Consider the following 17,089-nt stretch of genomic DNA (forward strand, 5'->3'; position numbering starts at 1 on the left):
TTAAAGCCACTGTGAAAACCCACAATAAGTTCGTCTCAACTTTCTGTTTATAGAAAACTGAGACTCCAGAGTGACCAAGGCTCAAGTTTCAAGTCAAAGGTACTGTCCCAGGTTATGATGGGACTCTGTATTAAACACCAAAAATCAGGTCGTTATATTCAGAGTCCCAGGGTGTGCTAGAATGGTTCCATCAGATGCTAAAAGCCAGTCCAGTAGGGAGTGGGTTGCTGTCCACGGTGTGAGAAACCACTGAGGAACCTTAAGCCTGTCCAGTCCTGTGTTTAGCCACCCAATCTGCAGTCCTGTCCAAGTTTCCATGAGCCAAATTTGATGTGCTTAATTATGTCAACACTTGAATGTCACCAAGAATTTCTCCATTATGCATGTCAGTCGGCTCAAGAAAACGTAACACAAGCTCATTCCATAATTAATTGGGACAAAACTTTAAAGCCAGGTGCAAACATTTTGCTGCTCTTTCTTTTACCTGAATGCAGCCTGCAAGCTCCAGTTGCAAGACTCCAACCTGGTTGTTTATAGCTCCCTGCCAGTGCAAGCAAGGCTTGATTATTAGAGGCCCTGTTGTTGTACAGTTTGGTATTTTCCTTCTCTTGAAATTTGCATTTCCCATCTGTGTGGTATGTTGGTTCCCAATGCAGGCTGAACAGGTGGGAGGTTCATTCAAATGAGGTGGCAAAAGTATAGTTATTAGTATTTTTGTGAAAATGGGGTCTCATGCACTGGGAATAGTCTCAGAACCGCATCTGTTTTTGCTGCTGCTTTGGTGACTCTGACAACATCAACAAACTAAATATTAGTGAGCAGCAATATGTAGATAAACTATTTTAACCAAACTTTGTCTAAGCAGCAGATTGGCAACAAAAAGTGAAGTTTAAAAAGTGTGGTTAAAGCAGGAACATCTGTAAATCAGTCTGTATTGATCTATAGTCTAAATGAAACCAGTGGTTTTTTTACAGTACTTACAGTATCTCTTGATACAACCATACTATATTGATAGGAAAACCTTCTTCAGTGCATTAGATCCTCTCTGCCATCTGATGAAGTGTTCGAGCGCAGAGCCATTATGCACGGCCAATTGTGGTTGTTACCAAATTTCTCATTAAGTGGTGAGTTCAATTTTACATGGTATCTAAATAGTCTTCAGCTTTAGTTTCTCCTCTCTCCCTCTGCTCATGTATGCACGCTCCTCGTCTCTCGCTCACCCACACCAGAGCTTTTTCCTTCAGTAACATTAACAATTTATTACTCAATAAGCAGCAATCAATCTTTGAAGAAATCTTGTTTATTTAACAAGAGTTTAACACTTTAAAACTTAACTGACTATTGCTTGATTGATCATAAGCAGACCATGTCACAAGAGTTTGATTCAGAGGGCTACTAAAGGCTACTAAATTCTGATTGATGCATCCAGATATGAGACATCAGTTTTTTTCTACAGAGCCCAGCCCATTTCAAACCAGTGGGAAAGGCACAGGCAAAAGCACATACTGCAATCTTTCTTTACAAGTAACCAAAACAGAGGAAATAGTGTGTTCCTGTAGGACTCGATTCCTTAAAATGTGTTTACTGACTTGAGTTGCTGTTATCATGGAATGATGCTCTTGTTATCAGTTTTGTTGGGATTCAGGTGGGATTTATACACTTTGGGAAATAAGAGATGTCTCGGGCCGATCCTCAGGGTCGAGATCATGCAGATCCGGACATATTTTAATGGTCAGTTTTGGCTAAAGTGTCCACCTCAGCCTGTTAGTGCTTCTTTACCACAGACAGGCATTCTCGTGAAGAATTTTGCAGCATATCCAAGTAATTAGGAAAACAATTTCAGCTCGGCAAGTTCATGCACTGGCAAAATACATAGATTCACTAAACTCAGGTGCTAATTATCCTTAGAAAAATCAGTGCACAAAACATTCATGTAGGCTAGCAGATTCTGACTTTAACAAATGCTAAGCATTGCTAAGTGTGGGTCGTATCAGCTGTTACTGATTAACATTGATTCTGTGAATAACGTGATTACAGGCCAAAATTAAACTTGTCTGGTGTCTGGTCACAGTACTCTCTGCAAGCGGGTGTCTGTGTCCAGCTAATGATCTTTTGTGAGGGAAGAACCTCACATGAGCGGCACTGCCCAATTAAACTTTAATTTAGTTGGCTATATCAATAATAAGTGTATAAACAAAATATTTAGGAATCAGGATCTTCAGTATTTGGATCACATAGCTTGTTAAAAGTTAAGTTGTGTTAAAGTAAAGTAGGCTACAGTTGTTTATTCAACATGTCAGATATATATTTAATCAACATTTAGCTAAATATAAGTATCGGTTCAAACTCTGTATCGGCAGATATTCAGTAGTAAAGGACTTGGATCTGGATCGGGTCATAAAACTTACCACTCCATGTGTAAAAGACTCCATAGTTGTAAATCACTTTTTGGCTCTTTTTACTTATTTTGAAAGCTAAGCGTTGGTAATACTCGTGAAAAGTGACTTTAATGTGATTGTTGGTACATTACAGCATCCCTCTGGATCCTCCTCTCTTCTTAACACATATCCCACTTTAGTCCTTTTAGTTTTATTGGCTGCTCTAAAGAGCTCTGTGAAAGGATCTGTCAAAGTGGACAAGTTCAGTTCGATCTGAAGAGGCGCTTCAACTGCGATGTGCTCCCATAGAGCAGCCGTCCGTGGAGACTGGCTCTTTAAAAGGGAGACCTCCTGTTTCCATAAATCAAACCAGACACTGAGAGGGTTAAAAGGCTACACGGTTGGGGGGGAGGGAAGCCTCTCTGTGGCGGTATAGGAGTCTTATGGGAACTGCAGACAACACCCCACCCCCTACTCCCCCAGCATGCCCTGCATTCTACAACCCCCTGTACTCTGGGCAACAGGCAGAAATAGACACCGGAGGGAGAGCTGGCAGAGAGACTTAGGCTGTGGTGATCTCACAGTAGATGATATTTGAGGCAACTAGTGGACATTCGGGGTGTGGCTGTCCATAACAGGATGATTACTTGGCCCCCGGAAGTGCTGCTTGCAGCGTTGTTGAGAATCACTCATCTGATCGACTTCACACCCGACACTGCAGTCTCTTGGGTTCTCAGCAATACACCCATGGAGACAGACAGAAATAGATTCCTGCATTTATAGTTAGATAAAGCAACTACAGTGCCATCTATCGGCCACATGGCACCAAATTTGTCATGGTCATCAACTGTGGTTGCAGTGTTTTTGGTATAGTTATATATATGTGTGGAATATCAAAAATAAGAAAAGGTAACTTATTTTGGCTTGGTTTAAAGAGGTTTTGGACCAAATTTTGTGACAATTGCTTAGAATTTGTCAGAGGAGAAGCGAAAAAACTGATTTGGACAAAACTCAAAGTGGCAGAAAATTCATCTAGATGCCCATGAGGGTGGCTTGTATTGATAGATTCGTTTGGACCCACAGAATCCAGGAATTTTGTTTCTGAGACTTTCGGTTCAAAAGTTACAAACAAAAGTATAAGGTTTGTTTTTAAAGTGCTACCATCTCGCCAAATCACACCTAATTTGGTACTGTACTCCCTAGGGTCCTCAGCAATTTACCCACGAGAAGAGACAGAAATAGATTTCTGTAGTTTAGTCATCTTCTGGCCAAATGGCACCAAATTTGTCCTGGTCACCAAATGTGGTTGCAACAGCAGAAAGGAGGAGATATTACTTTTTTTTGTTTAAAAAAAACTTTAAGGACCAGCTGTAGCCAATTTAGGATATCAAAAATCCAAAATAACTTTTATAGGCTTGATCCAGTGATGTCAGTTACCAAATTTGATGACAATTGTTTAAAATTTGTTGGATGAGTAGCGAAAAAATAGATTCTGCAGATGAGCATGGCTTATATGCAAAGGTTCTTCTCAACCCATGGAATCCAGGAATCCTGTTTCCAAGAGGGTTCAAAAGTTGTAAGCCTGTGTGTAACGTTTGTTGTTATAGTGCCACAGTCTGGCCCTTGGTCCTCAGTAATGCACCTGCCAGGTGTAAAGTAAACTGGATGAATGGTTCTGAAGATATACGAGAGACAGACAGACAGATAAGGATTCTCTCCTTTAGCTTCAGACTTTAACCGTTATTTCTGTGTTGCAACTCTGTCTTCAGTCATTAAGTGTGATGACCCAGTCAAAGCTGTTCTAACTGTATTTATGTTATCACATTTACACTTGCTTAATCTGATTAATAAGTTGTAGGTTTTGCCCAGAAGGAGCTTGATACTCTTGGTGATAGCGGGCTGGAATAAACATGATGATGCTGGCCCATGTGTTTGAACATTTCTCTTGGTGAGGAATGTGTGACAACAAAGGCAGTGGCTGAATGAGCAACAGATGGTTAGATAATGTCTTTGGCATCTGAGGCCCAAAATAAAACAAGATGTAGTGTATTTTGTCATTGTGACATGTCCTCTTGTCTCTCAGTTCTGATGTGATTTTATGTGGTCTGTTCTTTTTTCCTTTTGCTGTCTTCCACTTAGTATGAATGCGTATTGCTGCCATGCCAGAAATAGAAAAATGGATCCGTATCACATAGTAGGAAAAGTTTATTGTTATATCAAGTTATTACATGGCTTTGTTAAATACACCCCTCTGATTGGTCAATTACCGCATTCCATGGTCTGTTATTTCTGTGTAACAGACTGTTACTGTGAAGAACAGACCATTGCTATGGATGCAGTTTTGTTCCTACAATCTATAATAAAATCACTTTTAAAGCAATGAAAATCATTTTAAGATGAATGTTTTGTGTCATTTATTTTCTTTGGTTAGTAACCATGTAATGATCTCGATAATGTACAGTGAGATGTCATTTGCATGTCATAAGAACATATTTAAAGTCATTACGGCATAATAACTCATCAAGAAACTTTTTCCTTATAACAGTATAGTATTTATCACGGTATAAAGTTATAGCAATAAGTTACTATGCTATAACATGAAAAGTACAACAATTTTGTAATGTGAAACATTACATTTTATAACAAGTTTCTTATTATATTCTTGTTATAACATGCTAAGTTTGTATGTTGTAATAAAATATCTTGAGAAACATCTTTTTATAACTAAGGCTATGTGTTGGCAAGAATATGGTGATAGATATACGCCGTCCCTGTTATAGCAGGACATTGTACACTTTTATGATTCTTATAAGTAGATAAAGTTTGGTGGCCTCAGCAGAACTCTACCAGGCTAAAACATGTGGAAAAAAATCAGTCACACCTACAGCAGTTATTGTAGTGATATGACATTGGCTGGGAATCCCCACTGCTTACTTGTGACGTAGGCCAATGTCAGTTTCTCTTCTGCTTTCATGAAGACACCCTAAGTGATAAAATGTTGGCTGTTAGATTGGTTATGATTTAATTTTGTAACTATTTAACAATGGCTTAACCATGTGTTCTATACCACACACTCCATCGTGATACAATACAGATCACATTACAGGGGTTACAATTCAATATATTGTGATTTCCAGTGTTTATGAGAACTGATACAGTATCACAAAACATAATATCACAATACTAAAGTGCATCAATATTTTATAATTAAACAGGAAATTTTTCATGTTGTAACGTGATACTGATCCATTTTGGGTGGTATGGTGTAGGGTTGCAAGTAATGATTATTTTCATAGTTGATCAGTCGTTGATTGTTTTAAAATGTCAGAAAGATAGTGAAAAAAACCTATCACTGTTTCCCAGAGCTAAAGATGTCATCCCCAAATATCTTGTTTTGTTCACAACTCTCTTTGGGTTTACTGTCAGAGAATCGTTGCAGCTCTTGTGTGGTGGTGCCCACTTGCTTTGAGGTGTTGTTGCCTCATAGCAAGAAAGTCGTGGGTTTCAGTCCCAGTTCGGACAGCCTTTCTGTTTCCACCACCATCAAAAAACATGTACCCCTGACCAAGGTGCTGTCTTAGAACTGGAGTTGGTCCCTGGGCGCACAGTGGTTGCTCACTGCTTCTATTACCAGGATGGGTTAAATGCAAAGGCGAAATCTGACTTTAGAAACTGTACTTTGTCTTGTTGTATACGTCACAATAAAATTGACCTTTACCTTTTGTTTTGTTTTTTTCTTTTTCAGCCGCTGCTGTTGTGTTAAACCTGAGTTGAACCAGTGTTGAATAGAATACATCCCAAGAACAGTATAGTTTTGTTTTCATTTCCCGAGTGTCCTGGCTCATCACTGTATATATAGCTTATTTATTGCATTAGTTAAAAATGGCTCCCAACAATAACATTTTAGTCATGGCAAGTGAGGTTAAACCACACCTAGTTGAATTATTAGATAATCTTTGTAAATTATTAAAAGGTTAGACTGTAGATTCATAAAAACAATGCTTAGTAACAGCTGTGGGAATTGTAATTTAAATAGGAGTAAATGGTGCAGTGGTGGGTGACTATTTTCAGCTGTGGATTTGTTGCACTAGTGAAATTTTATGGTAGCATGACGATGTGTGTGGGATTGAGTCAAAATAAACGAGTGTGTGTGTGTGTGTGTGTGTGTGTGTGTGTGTGTGTGTGTGTGTGTGTGTGTGTGTGTGTGTGTGTGTGTGTGTGTGTGTGGTAATGAAAGAACATAGTGTTCAGTGCATGAACGTGTTTTCAGGGGTTTTTGGGACAATAATGGAGCTTGATGATGACAAATGCGATATCAGGATGGGAGGGATCCATTCATGGGATTTGTTGGTAATAATAGAAATATAGAATATCACCAGATTTATCCTTCAGTAGAATGGTATGGTATAGAATAGTGTTGAATAGTTACAAAGTTAAATCATAATCAGTCTGACAGCTAACATCACTCAGGATGTCTTCAAGAACATAAACTGACATTGCCTTGATTTTCATGAAAGTAGTGGGGATTTCACAGCTAATGTCATTATTCCCACAACAGCTACAAATATTACAATAAAACAACAGATTAATCACAATAAAAGTTGTATGACACTGCTTGTTAAACCACCTTCATAGGTGCTGTCAGTCTGACTGATGAGGCTTTCTTCAGGTTTCAGTTTGGTAGAGTTCTGCTGAGGTCACCAAACTTTATCAACTCATAAGAATCATAAAGGTGTACATTGTCCTGCAATAACAGGTGCAACTGAACTAATATGAGGGTGACATAGATGTCAGTCAAGCATATTCTGTACACTTAGAAGATGTTCATGAGGGTAAAATAAGGTGAAACACCTTCGTAGAGGGAATCATGGCTATATGAAGGATTTCAAAACGGACAAATTCCTTTTTAAAGACCTTTTGTTTTAGTTGGAAAAGCTAACAACATTAATAATAGGTCTATTACTTTAAAAAGTCCTGGTAAGCCATGCCAGTGAACCAGCATGCACAATTATACCAAGGCTCTGTTACTGAAGCGCCAAAATTGAATGCAATCAGTATTAACGGTATCAATTTAAAGGAACAATTCACCCTAAAATAAAAAAAACAGTATTTTTCCCCTGGCCTGTAGTGCTATTTATTTGTCCAGATAGTTTTGGTGTGAGTTGCAGAGTTTTGGTGATCTTGGCCGTAGAGATGTCTGCCTTCTTTCCAATATAATGGGACTGTATGGTACTCATCTCGTGGTGCTCAAAGCACCAAAAAATATATTTGAAAAATTCAAAACCAGTGTTTCCAAAAATCATGACCTGGTTACTCAGGATAATCCACAGTTGTGCACATTTTCACGTAGGAGCTGCAAAGAACAGATTATTTTCATTTGCAAATCTTCTTCAGATCATCTGATTTCCCTGATTTCTTTTGGTTTTGAAATATGTTGAATGTCTGTCCCAGTCTCATAAGGTCCAGTTGTCGTGTTTAAATAGCTTAGAGACAGACAATACTGTTGTACTACCAGTGCATTTCTAGCATTTTGAATGAAGACATCTATGATCAAAGAGTTGTTTTTGGCTGCTCATGTTGAAATCTGAGTCTTGGGTCTTGTAACTACTCCCACCAAATTCCATTGAAGTTTCAGTTATTCTTTAAAATGGGTCTGAAAGATCTGTGGTTGAATCTGTCAGCCAGCCAACCAGTCCCTCTGACTCAGACATCCCAGATACCATAATTATGGCTGAAAGGCGGCCTTATAGATTTGTGATTAACAAGTTTCTGACTTTTATAGAGATCACTGGCTGCTGGATGTGTGTTGTGAGTCACGCCCATATGTTTCCCTGAAGCTGTAGCTGACCTGGGAACAGAACTGCTCCTGAGCTCACTTACTGGTAGCTGCTCCAGCCTCTGCCACATCTCAGCCAACGTATAAAAGTCGCGGATTTGGACTAATGTTCCGTCTGAGCTCCTCTCATCATTTAAATGCTGTAAATTAAAGCCTCTGTTTTAATCTGGTTTAAGCTTCATGCATTTCAGTGACTCGTCTCTGTGGTAATTCACGTGGTAAGGAGGTGGGGAGTTCACTCATAGTTAGCAAGTCATTCTGTGGTGCTGCTGTAGCTGTGTGTGTGTGTGGTGTGTGTTGAATTTCGGCACTCTCGACAGTTATGGTGTTGATCTGGTTGCTAGGCAGCAGCTGGCCTCAGCCCTGGAATGGACCTCAGTAAAGGAGGAGGAGGAGGACAAGGAGGGAGCAGGGGTGGCTCAGCCTGTTGGTTAAAATCTATTGACATAAAGTGATATTAGAGTTTAATTCAGATTATGTCTTTTTGCCACATTCTTTACTTTGAATGTATTTGAGGTATGAGATTTATAAACTGTCCAAACCCAAGTGTCTGTTGTGTCCATCAGTGGTTTATTTTACTGCTGACATGTGTGGTGCTGCTTGTTCCTGTGTGCCTGCTGAGGTTTGCTAACTTTAGTTATATTTAGGGTTTCTTTGTGCTGGGCCATACAAAAGGGCTCAGGAAGGCTTAAGTCAATGTAAACCACCTTACAGAACAATACATTTCACTAACAGTTACTCTTTGCAGTATGTACCGGGTTTCCCCAGGAAATTTGTTATCAGAGGAAGAGAGAGCAGAAAAACTGAATAAAGGATCTCTCTCATGTTGGCTGCTTTACACTTTTCCCTCAAATGTAAGCTAAGGCTGCAACTAACAGTTATTTTCAGAGTCAATTAATCGGTTGATTATTTTCTCAATTAAGTTGGTTGTTTGCCTAAAAATGTCAAAAAATGGGGGAAAATGTTGATCAGTGTTTCCCAAGGCCCTCCTCCTAAAAAATCTTGTTTTGTCCACAACCCAGAGATGTTCAGAGAGGAGTGAAGAAACCAGAATATTCAAATATTCAAATTTAAGAAGCTGCAAACACAGAGTTTTGACTTTTTTTCTTAAAGAAATTACCGAAAAATGATCAACTGATTATCAAATTGGCTGGTGATTACTGTAATAATCAATTAATAATTAATAATTAATTGATTATTGCAGCTTTGATGTAATCTCAAAATATCCCTACTATCTAACACAATTAAAAAAATAATAGTTCGACAAACAGGGAAATACCTTAAGTGTCTTTCTTGCAGAGAGTCAGATGAGAGGACTGATACCACTTTCATGTCTATATAATGGATATGAAACAACCACCAGCAGCTGGCTAACTTAGCTTAGCACAAACACTGGAAACTAGCCTACAAAATTCCTCTACCAGGACATAAAGCTTAATGAAGTACATAAATATGCTTATTTGCATTCTTCTAAGGGTTAGATGAGAAGATCAATGCCTCTTTAGTATTTGTGCTTGAAGTATGGGGCCAGAGCTGGGAGCTGATTGGCTCGGCTTACCTTAAAGGGAGAGTTCACCCCAAAATTAAAAATCCATGTTCTGGCCTCTAGTGCTGTTCATCAGAGCTACAATGATTACTACATAATGTTTCCAGTATTTGTGCTAAGCTAAGTTAGCAGCTGTTGGTGATAGCTTCATATTTATCATACAGACATGAGAGATTAACCCTCTCCTCTAACTCTCTGCAAGAAAGAGACCAAATGTATATGGGTTAGGGGGTTAGGGTTAGGGTTAGGGGGTCAAGCTATTATTTTTTAGTTGTTGAAGTGTTATATAGTAGGGGTATTCTTAGTTTACATTAGAGCTGCAACAATTAATCGATTATGAATTAATTGTTAAATTCTTCTCCAACTATTTTAAGAATCAAGTTATCGGTTGACTAATTTTTTTAAAGAAAAAAGTTCAAAATTCTCTGATTTCAGCTTTTTAAATGTGAATATTTTCTGGTTTCTTTACTCCTCTCTGACAGTAAACTGAATATCTTTGGGTTGTGGACAAAATAAGACTTTTGAAGACGTCCTCTTGGGCGTTGGGGAAACTGATCAACTTTTTCCAAACCTTTCTAACATTTCATAGGCAAACAACTATTAACTGATTAATGGAGAAAATAATCGATTGTTTAATTGACTATGAAATAATGATTAGTTGCAGCCTTACTATTTATCCATCAATATGTTTTGGGGTGAGTTGCATAGTTTGGAGATGTTGGTCAGAGAAATGTCTGCCTTCTCTCCAATGTAATGAAACTAGATGGCTCTAGTTGGAAAAACTTAACAGCAGTGTCTCATTCAAATGTATTTTTTGTGCTTTTAGCACCACAACCTGAGTTAAGCTGTGTTACTTATATGAGTTTAAATGTGTGCCTTAGACGTGTTGGTGAGTGAGTATTTTCAACCATTGGAGAGACCCAGGGCTAGCTGACCCCCCCCATCCGACCTTGATGCGGAATTAAGATAACCACTTCCTGTACCTTTCCTGTAACCCTGCCTGACTAATTGTTAGAAAGAACTGTATTTCATAGAATTTTGACATGAAATGACAACGTTGCTTAAGTTTTCTTTCCTGTGTATCTTACTCATTTCACAGTTCAACTACAGTTAAGAGGTGAGCACACGGAGCTGGACCCTTTAGTGGTTTCTGAAAGAACCCTGAGATTTACTGATTTTATCCACACAGCTGTTTGTGCTGGTGCATATTGAACATCAATTGAACTTAATCTAGCTATCAGAATCAGAAATATTTTATTGATTCCCCGGGTTGGGTGGGGGATTGATATTACATTGAATACCAAAAAGGCCTGACAAATAATCTTTGGCATCTACGGGCAGCACCGACACTGACAGCTTCTAATCTTCAATGATCAGATAAAGAATAAGATATCCTCATCACAATCTGTGGCATCTTCTGTGTCACTTATTACCTTTGCTGTTTCCCTACTAAAAGTCCTGCCAATTTTTAATTAAGTTAAAGTAAGTTATTGTTTGCCATGTATATAGAACTGAGAAATATAGCTGAAACATTTATCAAGATAAAATGTTCAATTAGGGATGCACAATAAATATCAGGGCCAATAATTTAGCAGCCATTATTGACATAACCTGCCATAACGTCCTATATCGGCATTGGTGTATAACAGCCAATAATAATATCTGATGTTATTGATTGTCAAAACATTTCATTTAGATTCATAGGCAAATTTTCTATGAACAACAAAGTATGTTTGTGATTTATTGGTGAACTTAACCAGAAAACTTACTGAACATCTGAAGAGTCAGACCTGTTTGTTGTTTTTGTTGTCATGGTAATGTCAGTTCAGTTTGGTTCAGTCAGAAATGTGGAAAATTAAATCTTCCATGGAAGCAACTATTTTCATCTGAGACTTTTTTTGATTTGGAATCCATAGCCTCCGGTAAAATTTAAAGGGCAATGCACTGGGCTGTCAACGCTATTTTACTTGATGAAATATTAAAACTTATGTATAGCTACACATTTTTACAATTGGAGAATGTCAGAATCAGAACATTCTTTTTACTTCCATTTAATTTTTTGTCAAAGCCACAGAGAGCCATTGGGGAGGGGCAAAAGAGCCACAGACCTCTGAACTGCAGGTTATGTGAAATTCTTTTTAAAATACAAACACACAAAATTATCAGTGGTATCAGCCATGAGAGGCAGGTAATTATTGGTATCAGCTAAAACAAATCCATATCTCTCATCACTGTTATTGATAATTACTGATAATTTTTAATGATGTGTTTTAATAAATACCAGGAGAAAATAGGTTGAATTTAACAACTTTATTTTGAATTTAATTGCCTTATTTGATAAGGCACACAGGTGATAGACTTAAATATACTGGTGAGTTGACCTGTCCTTTCTTATTAACCATATCCTCACCATCCACATTAATTTTCTCACTCCACACAGTTTGTACTGTTGTGTCACATGTCGATGGAAAAAAAAACAAGCAACACACCTGTAAAATGACTGACTATTTGCGTGTCACTTGTAGCACACTCCATTATCAAGGGATACGATAGGTTGTTTATGAGCCAGGGCGCATTATGTTATATGATTTCATGGCAGTTTGCATTTAATACATTTAAGTAAACATTTTATCAACTTTTATCTATTGCTGTTTATGAAGTGTCTGTTGATAATTCATATCACTAATGTTTTATAGTGCTTTTGTGTTTGTTAAATATTAAGCTACAGTCAGCAGCCAGCTAATTTAGCTTAGCACAAAGTCAGGTTTATACGAGGTAAACATGTTTAACAGTTAGCTCTAGACATGCTGGTAGGCAGATTTTGTCACTTCTGGCACAGCTAAGATAACTGTTAGCCTAGTTCCCAGTCTTCAGTCTTTGTACTAAGCTAAATTAACCAGATGCTGATCGTAGCTTATCTATCTTCCGGCAAGAAAGCGAATGAGCATATTTCCCAAAATATGGAACTGTGTAACGTAAGACGCACAATGTAATGCAATGTACTAAATAAAATGAAATGTATTAAAGGAGCCACATTTGTTGTATTGTATGTTGCAGCTTGCAGGAGGTGTAATCCTTGGTGTTGCCCTGTGGTTGAGACATGACCCCAAGACCAGCAACCTGCTGGAGCTGGAATTTGAAGGAGCCCATGCCCCCAGCACCTTCTACATCAGTATGTATCTCATCTCATCCGTTGGATCAGCTGGGGTTAATTGTGGATTTGTTTGCCCATGTTACGTATTCTTTCAATTATACCTTCAGTTAATGGACTCATTTTGCTCAGGATTCAGCACTGGCCTGAGTTTTATAATACAAGTTTACCTTTATTATATGTTTGCATGTTATGTGATCACCATAACAGGCCGTAAATTTATGTCAAAGCCAATTAAAGTTCAAGGAGGGTTACATTTCACTGTAGTCCTCGATGGAAAGACTTCACTAATGAAAGCTACCTTGAAAAAACAGAGTGATACAGGAAGGAACTATGACCTGTGAATATTTTATCAGAAGAGTACACCTTATTTTGAAACCAGTATTGATATATTGCTTCCTTTAATAGTATTGTAAACAGTATCATAGTGATGTTTGTTTGATGTGCTTTAATGACAGATAAGTGATATATAATGATAGGTCCACATTAACTATTAAGGGCCAGAGTACATGGATGTCCTTTAGTCCATGAGGCCTTATTGATTAAGATTAATGTGTTCATTATTAATAAGAATGTGACTTTTATAAGACCTAATTAATAGTTAGAAACATTCTTTACCTAAAGAGATGATGGGTAGTTCGATTTCCTTTTATTTTAAGTGGACTACATGATAGCAGCAAATATTTGTGACCACTAATGTAACCATTTCTGCTCAACTGAAAGCAGGTGAGGTGGTTCTGTTGGTAATTACTCTCACAGGCTCATAATCAAAAGGGTAAAAAACAGCACTACCTGATCCTCAATATGAAGCCATATTTCTTGCTTTCCAAAGCAAGATGATGGCAGAGAGGTGCCAATGACAGGTCTCATTATTTTTAGCAGAGACACCCCCCTATGACTGCAGCAGTGTGTTTGACAGCTTTTCATAAGGTTATGATGGAGGTCATTTACAGATGGTCCTTTGTTGCTTCAATTTATACTGTTTAAACTCAGTTTGGAATTTTTGTTCAGTGTAATCGTAACAGCTGATCTCTGATGTAATACTCACCACATTCTTATTTATTTGACAACCACGTGTCACATTAGCTCTTTATCGCCAAAAGAAAAAAAAAGGCTCAAGTGAATGTGAATGAATCATGACAACAAGTATATGTATCGCTGCTGTTCCACTATTAAATAAAAAACAAAACAAAACCCTTGCTCATTTCTGAGCTCCACAAATTTCCAACAATACAAGAGTCCTGCACTGTCCAACACTTCCCAGAAGTCGCCCTATGTCAGCGCTAATTAGACTGTCAGTCACACACTGACAGTCCAGCATGTTAGGGCTCGGTTTTCCTTAAACAGAGCCAAATAAGCATCTGAACCAGGAAATGAAGAGAATAAAATTTAAGTAAAAAAAAAATAACAACATGGAAGCAACATGGCAAGACAGTATACATAATTATACACTCAAATTTGCAATTTAAAGGTTTTCTGTACCTTGTTTTTCATTGAGCCGTGTGCCGTATAGAAAGTGGGCTGCATGTAACTTTTCATTTTTGATTACACAAGCATCTGTCAAATATTTGTGGATCAATCTTGATAAATTCATTGATTATTTTACAAAATGCCATAAGAATGAAACACCCCGTCAGAATTCCCCAGAGCCCAGTGATTTTTGTGCAGCCAGCAGTTTAAAAATTCAAAGGAAAATTTTCTGTGATCTAAAACGGAGAAAAGCTGCTTCACTTAAGCAATTCATTGAATTGATGCAGATTATATTTTGATCAACTCATCGATTGTTTCTACTGAACAATATCTAGTCCAGGGCTCGACACTAACTGTGGCCCAAACTCAGAACACAGATTTATTGTTGCTTTACACAAAGCATTTATCCCAGGAGTCGGTCATGGCATGGTTTCATGCATTCACACGTACAGTCCAGGACAGGTCGTACAGAGATGACCCTCAGTAACCAGGACGTGAGAATATTAAACTGGTGTGAAATACACTACGATGAAGTGGGGCGGCCCTGACTCTCTCAGATCACCGGCGACTTGTGACCAGGACTAACAGAGGACACGCAGCTCATCATATGACTCTGTGAAAAGCTAACACGCCCACATGAAGTTAGTCACTTTGAAACACACACACCCCCCCCCATCTAAAAAAATCTGTATCAACATGCAGATGACCCACGTCAGTTCCTCCCGTCCGCATGAACAACCTGAGTCATCTGCCTCATGGTGAAGAAAAAGGAGAAGACACATGAAAGGGAAAATTCAGAGTTGGTATAATAACAAAATAAATGTGAAAGTGTTTCCTATCTCCATCTAAAATAGAGCCCCAGTAAAAAATAGAGGGGGTGTTGGATCATTGTTTTTGCCATCCTCTGAGGAAACATAGCTGTGGTTGTTGAATTAAAAAAAAAGCCTCAGCAGTCAGAGAGGAACTACTCGGGGACTTTCTCTAATGATTGTATCCTACCCATTACATAAAGCCTCCCTCTCATTCCCAAGGAGCGGAGAAAAAGCCCAATCGGTATAGGAAAAAATTCCTCACTGGCCCTCCCTTCTCCTCCCCCTCCTCCTCAGCGGCCCCACCCCTCGTCCTCCCTCCTCTGTGAAAGTTTTCCTCTCCTTCTCTCCGCTCAGTTTCTTTCCACTGTCGCTCCCCCATCTGGTTGTGGTTAGCGCTCACTGTCTCGCTTACTCTTATTTTTCCCCTAGTCCTGCCCTCCCTCCCTCTATCTCTGTCTGCCTCTTTTTTTCACCCCTCCCCTCCCCTCCTGTCTTCATCCCCTGCTGCCAGGAACGTTTCAATATGGAGGTCCTACATCTGCGTCTCGCCTTTCTCTCCCCCTGCCCTCTCACAGACACAGTTACCCCAATGGCGACCCGCCTCTGGTCTTTCTACAGAATTAGACACACAGTGAGTTGGCAGTTAATAGATGCATCACTTTTTACTACCCTTGATATCTCTGGAGTCTGTTCTTTCAACCATCCTGACGTCAAACCAACAGAAATTAAATGAACTACAGTTGAATATCAGTTCAAAGTGTCCTCATGTTTTGTTGTAAAACTTAATGAACTGCAAATTAATTTGAAAAATGGTCCCCAGACTGGAACACTTTATGACGTATTATAGATTGGGCACATTGGTGGCATTCGAAGAAGAACAGATTATGTGTAGTTTTGTTTGTGTAAAAGAAACAGACAGCTCCTTGGTTCATCTTTGGCCTACGATGTATGCCTTAGTTGTCCTAGTGTGCCATCCCATCAATAGGACATTCATTCTGCAAATAAAGTAATTTAATTTCTTAATTTAAATAAGTCACAAGACTGGGGCTTGTGATGGTAAGATCTAAAATGCTTTGAGGAGAACTAACTACAAGTTAAAAGATGATTTGCAAGATTTGGCAAAAAAATAAAATCATATTGCGAATATTTGAAACTGTGATTGCAACGTGATACACTTAGTGGAAATGATCAGTTTTGAATTACAGTTTTAATTTTTACAAAAAAAAAAACAAAAACATGATGATGTGATATTTATTGAGGTCTCTACCAAACAAACATGTTTTCTTTCATCTGGAGAACAAGATTTTTAGGTCAGGTAACCTCTGCAGCACAACAGTACTTCATTATAATGCTGCTTCCTCACACAGTTTTCCTTTTTTCAAAAAATTGCAATGTGGTTCTGCGATTTGGATATTGTACTTGGCCACATTGCAATAGCGATAAATTTTCCTGCCCTAATTTGAAAACTGACAAATACAGCCCCGATTCCAAAAAAAACAGGATGTGTAAATAAAAACATAATATGATGATTTGCAAATCCTTTTTGATCTCTGTGCAGCTGAAAACAGTATAAAGACAACATATTTAATGTTCAAACGTCTAAAAGTGGGACAGGGACAACAAAAGACTGGAAAAGCTGTACTAATGCTAAATAACAGGAGACTGTATCATGACTGGCTATGAAAGGGACATCCTCGAAAGGCTCAGCTGTCTACAAGCAAGGACTGGGTGAGGTTCACCACCTTGTATAAACCTGCGTGGGAAAATGGTCCAACAGTTCAAGAACAGTGTTGCTCAATGCTCAATTGCAAGGAATTTAAGGATTTCATTATCTGCAATCCATAATATCATTAAAAGATTAAGACAATCCAGAAACTCTTGCATGTAATGGGCAAG

At 38.4% G+C, this 17,089-nt stretch overlaps 1 protein-coding gene across 1 annotated transcript in view; it reads left to right on the forward strand.

Annotated features, from left to right (window-relative positions):
• The window catches only part of LOC146333321 (CD81 protein-like), a 36,374-nt gene that overhangs the window by 2,193 nt on the left and 17,092 nt on the right, over positions 1–17,089 (forward strand). Inside the window, exon 2 of the mRNA XM_084722077.1 lies at positions 12,818–12,932. Coding sequence (XP_084578203.1) covers positions 12,818–12,932 — 115 coding nt within the window. The remainder of the gene's footprint in view (positions 1–12,817; positions 12,933–17,089) is intronic.

This window comes from Lutjanus erythropterus, chromosome 1 (assembly GCF_056507025.1).
Source record: "Lutjanus erythropterus isolate fLutEry1 chromosome 1, fLutEry1.hap2, whole genome shotgun sequence".
In the NCBI taxonomy this organism is placed as follows: domain Eukaryota; kingdom Metazoa; phylum Chordata; class Actinopteri; order Lutjaniformes; family Lutjanidae; genus Lutjanus; species Lutjanus erythropterus.